Source organism: Mastomys coucha, unplaced genomic scaffold, assembly GCF_008632895.1.
Source record: "Mastomys coucha isolate ucsf_1 unplaced genomic scaffold, UCSF_Mcou_1 pScaffold20, whole genome shotgun sequence".
Taxonomy (NCBI): Eukaryota; Metazoa; Chordata; class Mammalia; order Rodentia; family Muridae; genus Mastomys; species Mastomys coucha.
The window spans coordinates 89,506,797-89,520,215 of NW_022196903.1; the positions used below are offsets into that span (position 1 = coordinate 89,506,797).

At 41.2% G+C, this 13,419-nt stretch overlaps 1 protein-coding gene across 1 annotated transcript in view; it reads right to left on the bottom strand.

Annotated features, from left to right (window-relative positions):
• The window catches only part of Suclg2 (succinate-CoA ligase GDP-forming beta subunit), a 262,194-nt gene that overhangs the window by 187,813 nt on the left and 60,962 nt on the right, over positions 1-13,419 (bottom strand). The window contains exon 2 of the mRNA XM_031382679.1: positions 11,489-11,630. Within this exon, the coding sequence (XP_031238539.1) occupies positions 11,489-11,630 (142 nt within the window). The remainder of the gene's footprint in view (positions 1-11,488; positions 11,631-13,419) is intronic.

Below are 13,419 nucleotides of genomic sequence, written 5' to 3' on the forward strand. Positions count from 1 at the left end.
AAAAAAAAAAAGAAATTGGCTCAGAATGAGTATATTTGGAGCACATTTCAACTGAACACAAACAAAGATACCCTAGCTGAAAGTACAGCTTATAAATGTAAGAATTAAAAAAATAAAAAATAAAAAATAAAAAAAAAAAAAAACAAAAAAGGCACTGTAGACCAGGACCTGTGTTAATGTGAACTGATGGAGCTCAGGAAGATGAAGCTGTTTTCCCCTAATGAGCTGTTTTGGCTTAAGCAGATTCAACTGATCTAACAACTGCGACGTTGTGAGCAAGGCTGTTTTGTGGCACACGGTGTGAGGACCACCCTGAGGAGACCCTGGAGAAAAGCCTGCCAAGGCTAGCAGCAGGCCAGAGCACTACTGTGGCATCCCCCCCTCACCATTGCACCTAGGGATAACAATCCCTTGGTTTTGCCTTCCCCATTAAACAAAAGTTAAGGACATACCCAAGTGCATAAAATAGAAAAGCCACACACCATAACCTTCACTGCTGATAGAAGGCTCAGTGCTTGCTCTGCTCTTTAATTAAAGTTTCTATTCAGTAATTACCTTTGAACTTCCACTACAGTCAAGGTACCTGAAATACAAAGTGGACCATCCCAGATCCCAGGAAGCAGAGGTAAGAGGATCACAAGTTCAAGGTCCTGCCTCAGAGTAAAAGGATGAGGAATACAGAGCGGAATGGAATGGTCTCAGCCCTGCAACAAAGCAAGCCTTCAGCTATCCACTGGGGCCCAAGACTCAATCCTATTATTTTCATTTTCTTCAATCCTCATTTAAACACTTTATGAACCAATGGGTTACTATTTAAAGCTATCATGCTCCTTCCTAAGAAGACTCCTTAGCTCTGAGTGTGGTGGTGCACACCTGTAATCTCAGCACTCAGGACTTAGACGGTCAAGGCTAACCTACGAAGGATGGAGAAACTGTCTCAAAAGAGAAGTCAGGGCAAACCAGGGTCATCCTCAATGTGTAAGACGTCACACTGACACACACACACCCCCCCCCCGCTAGCCCTGCCCAAGGAATGCCAGCCATGAGTTCTATCCCAAGGAATGGGGCATAAGTCAGATCAGACAGTCGCAAGTTACTCCCGCCACTGCACTAGCAGATCTTGCAGACAGAACACCATTGCAGATCAACCAACGGGGGTAGAGCTAGGTTGATCTTTACATTTCTCCTTTGGTAGCATGAGATCACCTTCCCATACCTAGAATATAGAGGTAAAGGATTAATGTGGATATCAGCTCAACTCCTCCATGTTTAATGAGTTGTGGGAGGTGTTATCTTTAGCAATGGGGCCTTGCTGTCTGTTTGGGGAGAGTAACTTATAGTCTTGGCAACAGCCTGGGTTGTTTAGGGGTTCCAATAGGACCCCTTTCAACAATTCAATTAAATGTAACCCAATCCTCATACTGGAAACTTCATTTGGTTAAAAAAAAAAAAAAAAAAAAAAAAAAGGTATGTCCAGTCTCCCTCCTTATTGGGCGATTTCATTTAGATCCTATTTTATCTTTTCTGTAGATAAGCTTCTATTGTATTAGCTTTTCATACTACCCCTCAAATGGTCCTTAATCTTAGCTGGTTCTCCCTGAATTGCCCCCCCTCATCCTTCTCCCCCCTTTTACTTTCCACTTGATCCTCCCTTTCCAGTTTCCCCTCATTCATCTATAACTATCTATTTCCTTTCTAGGGATATCTATCTGTGTGTGACATGTTCCCCTCCCACAACTCCCTTCTTACTGATTATAGTGTCACTGACTTAACAGTTAATATCTACATATAAGAGAATACATTCAATGTTTGTCTTTCTGAATCTGCATTGCCTCACTTAGGATGATGTTTCTCTAGTTCATCCATTTACCTCTCTATTTCATGATTTTGTTTTTTTTTTAAACAGATGAGTAATAGACTATTGTGCAAATGGACCCACATTTTCTTTATTTATCTGCTGAGAGACATCTAGGTTGCTTAAATTTTCTAGCTACTAGAAATAGAGCAGCAAAGAACATGGTTGAGCAAAAGTCTCTGTGGGCGACCAAGAATCTGAGACTAAATAGCCCAGGGACCAAATACTACAATTGTTTAAAAGATATAGCAATGAAAAGAGTCCTAATGACATTGTGCTCTATTCATAGATCAGTGCCTTGCTCAGCCATCATTAGAGACGTTTCCTCCTGAAACAGATGGGACTATCCCATAGTCGGATAACATGCAGAAAGACCTTAGAACACTCAAGCCCTAAACAGTGTGTCTCCATCAAATCCCTCTCCTCAGGGCTCAGGGAACCCTCCACAAGAGGAGACATAAAGAGAAAAGAGCCAGAGGGGATGGAGGATACCAAGGAAACAAGACCCTCTAAATCAACAGGATCAATGTACATACAAACTCAAGACATTGAGGCCGCATGCACAGGGCCTGCAGGGTCTGCATGAGTTGGGGCCCTGGAGCTGAAAGGAAAAGTGGACACACACTCCTGTCCCCTAACCCAGAAGCTAGTTCATAACCACTCACAAATGAAACGTGAGTTTTCTTCAAGGGACTCTCACTAGGTGTCTTAGTCAATGTTCTATTGTTGTGAAGAGACACCATGAATACAGCAACGCTTATAAAGGAAATGTTTAATTGGAGCTGGCTTACAGTTTAAAGCTTTAGTCCATTAAGGCAACACAGAGGTAGACACTGTCGTGGAGAGGTAGCTGAGAGAGTCTACAACTGGATCCGCAGGCAGCAGGAAGAGAGAGGGACACTGGGCCTGGCTTGAACTTCTGAAACCTCACAGCCTGCCCTCAGTGACACTCTTCCTTCAACAAAGCCACAATTACTGCAACAAGGCCACATCTCCTAATAATGCCGCCCACTTTCCAGTGACCAAGCATTCAAATCTATAAGTCTATGGGATCCATTTTGATTCAAACCACCACACCAAGCAAACAAAATTCTCTTAAGGGTAGGCAGCATGCACAGCAGAAAATAGCCAACAGAAAACAAACTCAATGGCACCTTTGAAGATTGCCAAAGGGTCTTTCCTTTTTTACTTTCTATTCTATCTTAGCTTTGATTTTTAATTTTACTTTATTAAAATATTGGGATTTTTCTTCCTCTACTTTTACCCTAGAGGTCCTCTGCATATATAACTTCCAGTTATGTGGGGTTTTGATGGGACTTCTAAGTGTGTAAATGAGTGAGTCTCTGGGTCTGGATCGGTTTCTTTGATTTTTCTTGAGCTCTTTTCCTTCTATTTGTTTTGTCCTGTCCTGATGTGTTAGTTTTTATCTTATTATACTTTATTGTTATACCTAGAAACCTGCCTGTTTTCTTATGAGAGAAAAAGAGGGATGGATGGATCTGGATGGAAGGGGAGGTGGGAGGAGCTAGGAGGAAAAAAAGGAGGGGAAACAAATCAAAATATATTATGTGAGAACAAATATATTTTTAATAAAAGGGAAGGAAGAAAAAAGTAGAGGAAAACTATGAACAAAGTTGACAAGAGCACAGCCGTGGACACACAGGGAACATGGGAAGGAGAAAAAGGGTGACTGTTGGGAAAGGCGCCCTGCCACATTGTGCAGCCCTGACCAGTATGCCAATAGCGACTGTACACTGCGTCCACAGAAGGGGAAAAAAGGAGATCTGAGCGAGTGTCCTAAAAGAATCTAGATGTTTTCAACTGTTTATGATGCTGGTGGAGAAGTTACTGATAAAGAAAATATATATGTGTTTACAGCTGCTTCTTTTCCTTCTACACATAGCAGCTGAAGGCACTGAGAAGTTCCAATTTTGCATATAAAATACTTCTAGTGTTATTTCGCCGTTAGCTACGCCCCATCTGTTTCCTTTTCCTCATACAGAAGTAACTATTACATTCACTCAAAAGGCTAAAAAGAAAAGAAAAATTCCAATACTGGGTTCACATTTAATTTGAGAGAAATAACAGGCTCCCAAATGTCTTAGTTTATTCCACATTGAATGAAGAAAAAAATACATAATTGAGGCTGGCTGTTTACACATCAATTTTCATTGTAAGGTAGATAAAGCAGTACCATTCCTTTAAAGCTTCTAATTTATTTCCTGAGTTTTTATATTTTGTAGATAACCTAGAAAATCCAGGTGGAGAGTTAGTGTTATTTATGAGCATGTTAAACGCTGTCAGTGTCTATAATAACCACCTTGGAGAATGGTGCAGCATCTTAAAAGCATAATTCTTTGGGTAATTTTTATTCTGTTGCAATGTGATTTTCATTTTCTTTAAAAATTATGCAGCTTTGGACTTCATATACTACCATCTTCCTAGAAAATACCAACTAGCAAAACATGAGTAATACTATATTCAACATCAAGTCATCTGAGAATAAATAAATTGACTTTAACACTTAGCTGTTATCACAAAAGTACTGAGAAATTTTATTTTTTATATGATATTGGGATTTTTAATAGCTATTTTATTCTTCTGATTAAAGGTCAAAATTTTATTCACTCTGAAGAAGAAAAAAGAACTTGGTAAGCCATCTATAAGGCATGCACTCGGCTTCCCTTCTTCCTAAATCTGAATCATCCTTTAAGTGCATATTATTAGTCACAACTTTATAGTCAAGCAAACTATATGTTGAAAAGAACTAGCAAAGTAGAGGGAGATGAGTACGAGTCTAAATACTGGGCCAAAGAGGAAAAGGCACTTGTCCATAACCCTGATGGCTTACAGTTGGACACCCAGAGCCCACATGGTGAATGCAGGGCCCATAGCTGCTAGATTTTTCTGATCACCACATAAGTGCTATGGCTTACACACACACAAATAAATAAACAAATGTAATAATAGGAGGAGGGGAGGAAGAGGAAGAAGAAGAGGGGAAGGGAGAGGAGGGGAGAGAAAAAAAATACTTAAGTCTAAATACTGGGCCAGGTATGATGGTGTACACCTCTAATCCCATCACGCAGGAGGCAGAGGAAGGCAGGTATTTGTGAACTCTATGCCAGCCTGGTCTACAGAGCCCCGAGCCAGCCAATCTCAGATAATGGAATTAGGTGAGGTGAGGTAGGGAGTCCAGGCAAATCCTCCACACCTCTCCTCTCTTTGAGTGGCTGTCACAACAAGTTTGCCAAGTCATCTCTGGAAGCCACTTGTTGAAGATGGCAGAGTGAAAAGATAAAGGGAGTATAAATTGCTAGGGTCGAATGAGAATACCACACGAGGATTTTCTGCAAGGAATCACTCTCTTATCCTGAGCTAAACTGGGAAGCACATGTGCTAACATATCCTCCACTGATATGCTAATACTACAAAAGAATCACAGCATGAAAGAGCATGGTTGTATTAGTCAGGGTTTCTATTCCTGCACAAACATTATGACCAAGAAGCAAGTTGGGGAGGAAAGGGTTTATTAAGCTTACACTTCCACATTGCTGTTGATCACCAGAGGAAGTCAGGACTGGAACTCAAGCAGGTCAGGAAGCAGGAGCTGATGCAGAGGCCATGGAGAGATGTTTCTTACTGGCTTGCTTCTCCTGGCTTGCTCAGCCTGCTCTCTTATAGAACCCAAGACTTCCAGCCCAGGGATGGCACCACCCACAAGGGGCCCTACACCCCTTGATCACTAATTGAGAAAATGCCCCACAGCTGGATCTCATGGAGGCACTTCCCCAACTGAAACTCCCTTCTCTGTGATAACTCCAGCCTGGGTCAAGTTGGCACACAAAACCAGTCAGTACAATGGTCAATGCAGACATTATATAATAATAAAAATAATATTTAAGAAAAAGAATATTTACAAAAATGCTATTTAAATGATAATCATATTATAATGCAAATATTAAAATATTCACTGTTTTCAATATTTATAAGCAAACTCATTAAATTGCAATTATACTATTTAAGTATGTAGAGTCAAATAATGAAGGAAAGAAAGAATAAATTAACAGGAAAATGTGAAAGGAAATGTTAATGTTAATAGAGGTTCCCTTTGGATAATGGAATGAAAAAAGGTTTTTAGTTTTCCTTTTTAGTTTTGTTGTTGTTTTTTACTCTTCTGTGTTTTCCAAGATTAAAACAACTTGAAAATTATTAGAGATTTATGTGTTTAAAGTTTCTTTTTAAAAGCCCTAACATTCACAGAGAGGTCCTACAACACTATCCCTGTGCCATTTACTCCAAGCAAGTTTTCTGCATTTTCAACTGTATAAGACACTCTATGAACATTCAAGAGTACAGTCTATAAATGAACTAAGACAGACCAGAGTAAATAATGGATAGCAAAGTTCTGGAAAGGTGAGGTCCTGGGAGATGAGGCTGTGTGGAACACAACTTTCCTGTTCACTGGCAATGAGCAGGTTTTAAAAACATTAATACCTAACTCCACGAAAGGCACACTAGTGGCAGAGACACACTAAAGGACACACAGAAATCTCCTGATTCATTTCCTTTGGTTTAAATGAAGGTTATATGAAAGAGTGGAGTCACATGTTTGACAGGATGCCCGGCACATGGTAAGAAGGTTGAATCTTTGTAGTTTCAAATGTGTTGTGTTCTTGCACTGCCGAACGCAAGCTCAAGCTTTCAAAGCATGTTCACACTGTTTGTAAGGATCCTGAAAGGAAGCCCCATATGCAGTCCCCTAGGCCTGTCTCCCAGAGCCTGCCTGCATCTGGCCCTGACTCTACAACTCTGATGGTGCTTCTGTTCAGGGACGCAAGACAGTTACTGAAAGGATAACTCTACCCAGAGGGCTTCCAAGGAGATGCCCATTTATACTTGAAGAACCACAAAAGAGAGAAAGAGCATTTTAGAAGAGAGATTTCTTTGCTAAAACACATATAATGGGAAACGTCATTAAAGGCTTGAGGAATAGAATTGTTTGCATGAATACAGTTAGGCCAACTATTAATCTCAACTCAGATACTCTTAGGAATTGTGCATAGGAAGCTCGCATGGGTGATCATTTCCTGCAGCACAGCAATGCCTATGGTGAACCTCCATGTCCAGTACCTATGTTGAGAGCTTTTCATCTGGATGAGTCAGGGTTACTGGCAGCCATCAAGAAGTTAACTCTGTTGGATGGGAGTGTAAGTCCATATTTACAAGGCTGACCTAGCATTTATCAGAGCCCAAGTTCAAGCCTAAGCTACACAAAGGGGCAGAGGAAAGGAGGGAAGGGCAACAAAAGAAAGGGTGCTCCACACAAAACAATCACATGTACACACACGTGTACACACACACACACACACACACACACACACACACACACACACATGTGCACGCAACAAAATAAAATGAAACAAAACGACAACACTAATGAACAGTATTAGGAAGTTCACATAATCACCAAGGCCAGAGAATCAGGTTCAGAAATGGTATAAGCTCCAAAGGGGCCACTAGCAGCCAGAGAGGCAAGTGACTCAGAGCACAGGAACCTTCATTCTGGCACCAGCACTGCTATCTCTGGAAAGACCTCCTTGAACTTCAGTGCAACACACAGGCCAGGGGACTCAAACTGCACTGCTGATCCCAGAGACTCAAAATAAAGGAGGGTGATAGGCTGCTAAAATGAGTATTTACTTCACAGCGATCAAAGCCACCCTTGACTGTCCCTGTAAGACAAAACGATACAAAGGAAGATCGCAGCGACATACCATCATACGGCAAGACCTCAGCAGTCCAGGAGGCTGCTGTATTCAACGTCTACAGGATCTACAGTGGCTGGTACTCAGCGTCAATGGGCAGCAGCTCCCTTAAGACAGGAAGTACAGTTCCTTAACGGTGTAAGTAATTTGCCAGGCTTCAGGATGTAATTATATACAACAGAGTTAAGTTCTTATATTGAGAAATGGAAACATGCTCTAGCTGAAAGCAACCCAAGCTAGCCAGTTCCAACGAGAGCTCCCATCTGCATTTTAGGATGGATGTCATTAGCTCACAGAACATTAATTTCTCCATTTAATTCTCTTTCCTGATTTAAAAAAAAAAAAAAAGGAGGTTTTCAAATACACTTTTTCCTGCTTAATAAAATGTTGAGAGTTTCAGTCAATGTGAAGAAAATAATTAACAAACTGTAGAGATTCTGAAGATTGAAAGTGGCAGTGCACGATGCTTTATCTGTGTTTACAACAGCATTTCTGAGTTACAGCGACATCCTTGGAGTATCTTAGAGAGAACTGAAAGGCTGTGTACACACCTGTGCATGGTGGGTGTGCTCTCGCAGCCTGTGAATTCCATAGTCCACATGAAGAGAAAGCATGCAGCAATATGCCTTCCTAAGGCGCCTAGAGATGTTTATCGTGTGAGTGTGAGTGTGCGTGTATGTGTGTGTGTGTGTGTGTGTGTGTGTGTGTGTATACACATGTGCGCGTGCGCACGCACTCACACATGGGGCAGTCAATTCTCTACTTCTAACATTGGTCCCAGGAATCAAACTCAGGTGATGAGGCATGGATGTAGCTGTAGCCACTGAGCCATCTCTTCAGCCCAATCCTTCCTTCTTTAAAGCACACTTAGATGCTCTTATAAACTTCTGCATAAGTGAGAACTGCCCATATGTCAAAGTCTTAATTTACCAAGCCAAACTTATTCTCTCTGTTAGACACAAGCCTGTTTTCAATGCAAGGCAATGAGGATCTTATTCAATATCTTATAATTATAAATTGTATTTCAGAAACAATAGCTTTGCATTGACCATTTTAACAAATGTTGAAGTTTAACAAGCTTCCACAACTAGACAGCAAAATGTTCTGTTACCCAAAGAGATACAAAAAAATGAATCATTAATATCCACAAATTACAGGTTTTATAAACTGCACCCAAGATCCTTCCATACCAAGTTTTAATATAACTTTCTAATTTTATTAATGTGCACTTTCTATCATAAACATGCTGACACACACAAACCATCTCCCTAGAACATCACCAAGAGTCAGCAAAGAGGAAAATGCATGAGGGGCAGTATTAAATCTAACAGAGCTGGGGGCAAATCCTATCTCTGTTGATTATTAACTGGACAATGTTGACAAGTTTTTTTAACCTTACATTGCCTGCTTCCCTGTCAATAAAGTAAAAATGCTAAGCTAATTATTGACAAGGTTTGGTAACTGACTAAATACAAAAGAGGCACTACAGAAGATATGAAGCAGTAAGAAAGTTTGGGAGCTGAGAGGTAACATATTCTGTTTGGTCCAGGAGAGTTACAAACATGGCTAATCCACAGATGACCAGGTATATAGGTTCCGATACCATGAAAGAAAGAGATGTGGGGAGGGGTGTGCAGAGATTACACTTGAACATAGCTGTACCTCATAGCAAGGCACATTTTCAAAAACTTTCATAATACATCATTTTACTTCAATATGTCCACTGTAGCTAAAATATAAAATATCACCGACAGGCTCACAAAGCCCGCACTTAATGGGGCCATTTTGGAAAGTTGTGAATCTTGAGGAGCTAAACCTCAGAAGACACAGTAGACCTCTTGAGGTTTTATGGCCCAGCCTCCCATATATATGTTGGAGCTCTCAGCACAATCAGGAAAATATATGTGTAATCCAGCTTTAATCTTAACCTCAAACATATTTGGTAAAAGTGTCCTTGTGGCTCCTGTCACTCTTCCAGGGGTGCGAACTTGAACACTGTGGCCTTCTGCCTGATTCTTTTCCTTGACTCTCTGTAGGCAATCGCAGTAACAATGACACATATACTTCCTTTCATTCACTATCAGTTTGTTTCATTTTAAACCTAAAATTTCAGCATCTCCTTTTAAATGTCATCAATTTCTTCTCAGTTCAACAGAATTCAACATCAGAAAGTAGACAATCCCTCACTCTAGGGCAACTACTCTCTGAATGCGAACCTTCACCCCCTCCACCACCCCAACCACCCCTGCCGGACTCGCATGCACACTCACTGAATGAGCTGCTGCCTCCACACTAGGACATTGCCTCTGTCTTGAAAAACAGGGCAAGGAAAAGCAAAGAGCAACTCTACTTTTACTTTTTTGTTCTCATTTTTAAATCCCTAAAACAAAAATCGTCCCTTCTTGGACAAGTCTAGGATATCATTCTTGACCTGGTCTGTTCATACACGTCACTGAACACGGTAGGGGGCTCCTCCAAGAGTAGCAGGAAAAAACTGAGCCCCAAGGCTGTAGGCACGTTCAAATCCTTCTAGTGTCCAGAACTTCACCATCCCATATAACCCAACTGACACAGTGTCTGCTGAACATCCTATGTGAGACTCGTGTGAAATGAATGTGCTATAGTGTAAGATAAAAACAAGACTTGTGAGAATTCAGTCCTGTGGATACCTCATTGTTAGAATACTTATCTCCATGATATACAAGGCCCTGGGTTTGAGTCCTGGACCACATGAGCCAGGGATAAGCCTATAATCCTACCACTCTGGAGGCAGACAGGAACAAGTTCAAGGCCATCCTCGGCAAGAGAATTACTATAAGGCCAGCCTGGGCTACATAAACTATCTTAAACAAAAAGAGAGAGAGAGAGAGAGAGAGAGAGAGAGAGAGAGAAGAAGGAGGAGGAGGAGGAGGAGGAGGAGGAGGGGAAGGAGAAGGAAAGAAAGAAAGAAAGAAAGAAAGAAAGAAAAAAAGAAAGAAAGAAGGAAAGAAAGAAAGAAAGAAAGAAAGAAAGAAAGAAAGAAAGAAAGAAAGAAAGGGGGAAGGAAGGAAAGAAGGAAGGAAAGAGAGAGGAAGGGAGGGAGGGAGTGAGGAAGAAAAGGAAAAAAAATACTGATAACTTACTAATATCAGTCTCATGATAAAATGCTGCTAGCTGGGTATATTAGATAATTAGATATAATGTATTATCAATTTTAATTTTATCTATTCTTTTTTCTTTTCAAAGACTGTTACAGATTTTAAATATACTACGTGCTTTCCATTTTACTTATACTAGATAATTTAATCCAAGCAACAGTAAGAGAATCTTTACAACATCACACAGAATCATCACTGGAAAGAAGACAGCAGGACCCGAATCTCCACCATCCAGAGCTAGAGGTACAGTTGAGACCTGACATCACTGCCATGAATAAGGCCCTGAAGACAATGATGGGCGGGAAACACAGCTTTGCTCTATAGCTAATGAACCAGAGGTACAGAAAGAAGGGCTTCATATGCAGTTAGACCTGATAATGGGAGGGCAAAATTGTTGGACTCTGAAATGTTGCTCTTGGCCAGGCTCCACCACTAAGAAGGATGCCACTCTCATATCTAATCTACCAGCCCTATTTCTTCCCACCACTAAGCTATAATCGACAGAAGAGGGCACAAAGGAAAACTTGAGAGAAATTTCCACAAGGTGACCTCACATGCTGCTACCTCAAGAGAAAGAATCAAGTTTTCCTAATTTAATTACTCTTCTGTTTTTGCAATTCAAAATTCCCACCCAAGTAAGAAAACCTAGGTAAGATAAAAGAACAGAAATGGGAAGCCCTGTCTGTCTTCACTAGTGGCAGCCAGTGCTCATCCCTGGAACAACTTACTCAGTCTCTTGGCTGCCTCCAGAGCCTCCTTAGCAGTGTTGGCCACAAAGAACCTCTGCACTCTCACTCCATGCTCTGACATGAGCTTTTTGCTCTGGTACTCCTGCAGGTTCAGCCATCTTCGAGGGGTTAAGTTGCCCGCCTAGGGAGAGAGGAGAAGACAATTAATAACAGGAAGAAGAACACTGTCTTATAGGTCCTATCCACCAGCAATGACCAACACTCAGCTTAAAGAGACAATCTAAATAAATCTGCCATGATGCTTTTTCAATCAAAACTGTCAAAAAGGGTTATACAGAGTGTAAGAGAGAGAGACAGAGACAGAGAGAGAAAGAGATAGACAGAGAAAGAGAGAGAGAGAGAAAGAGGAGAGAGAGAAAAAGGAGGAGAGAAAGAGAGGAAGAGAGAGAGAAAGAGAAAGAGGAAGATGAGAAAGAGAAAGAGAGAAAGAAAGAGAAAGAGACAGAGACAGAGACAGAGGCAGATAGAGAGTGTTGGGAAGAGGCATGGAAACAGAAGAGGTACTGGGCTTGAAAGATGAGAAAAATCACTGGGAGAGAGAGGGGCAAGAGAAGGTAATAAGGGGGAAAATTAAAATACCTTATATACATAATAAAAATGTCATAATGTGATTCCCACATTACATTTTCATACTATTAAGTATCTACCTAAGAAAATTATAATACATATTAGTCTGTGTATAAATATACCTTTAAGTGAAATTCTCTCATTTTGGGCTGATAATGTTCCCTCCTAGAGCCAAAAACTCCTACATCTAACAAAACCCCTACACCAAGCATAAGAAGGCCCCTTTTTAGTTGCTAGCCAGGGTTGGCCAAGAGACTCCGAAAACTGGTTGGCTTCAGACGTGGAAGATAAATAAATCCCTAGTGCTGAAGAGACCATACACTTCAGAGACAAAGCCCTGGAAGCCCTGAGCTGACCTGAATGCCTCCTCCCTCAGGACTAGCTTTCATGGTAGGTACCACAAGGAATCAGAAATGGTCCCAAAGGAAGAAAGCAAACAGCAGCCTTTCCTGCCTATGATATCAATGAACCACAACAACCAACATGGCTCGATAACCCTAAGGGTGCAGTGGCGCCACGCGGACTATGGCGGTGACCAACAGTCCTCTAATTATAGGTAAGACTCACTCAACAAGAGGGAAATCGTGTGTAGTGCTAGAGACCTCGCGAGCTACCCAGGGCTAGGGAAATCACAGATCTTGGAGGAGAACCTACAACCACCACTTTACTAAACCAGCACAATCCCTGACTACATTCGCAATGTTTACTCTTATGGCCAGAGAGAAGTGTAGTCCTCATTCCCCATCAAGGAAACTTCTTTTTGCAAGCAGACCTCTACAGAAAACCACAACCAATCAAAGTGAGTGGTGAAGCCCAGTCCCAATGGATTTATTTACAAAACAACTCCCTCACCTAAGGTTTAGGAATCATTACAGAAGAAAGCCAAAAAACATTCCAGGGGGATCAGGGAGTTTGCTAAGATGTCGTGTCTCCTAGCAACGTCAGAAGCTATATCCAAAAGTCTCACCAATAGGACCTCCTAAACAAGGGCTGAACAAGAATAGCAACAACAGACAAGCTAATGTGGACAGGAGAAAGCCCAAGAGACCTACACAAAGATCTACTGGCAATTAGGGAATGCTGAGCTCTGAGGAAATAGTCTTCCCCAGATAAGAACACCAACTGGATATCCAATACCCAATAGTCGGCCCTGAAAACATACACAAGTAAGATTGTACACACTAAGCAGGTTATATTTAGGAACATAGATGCATATATGTATATAACAGCAATGTACTGGCTGGTTTTGTGTGTCAACTTGACACAGGCTGGAGGTATCACAGAGAAGGAGCTTCAGTTGGGGAAGTGCCTCCATGAGATCCAGCTGTGGGGCATTTTCTCAA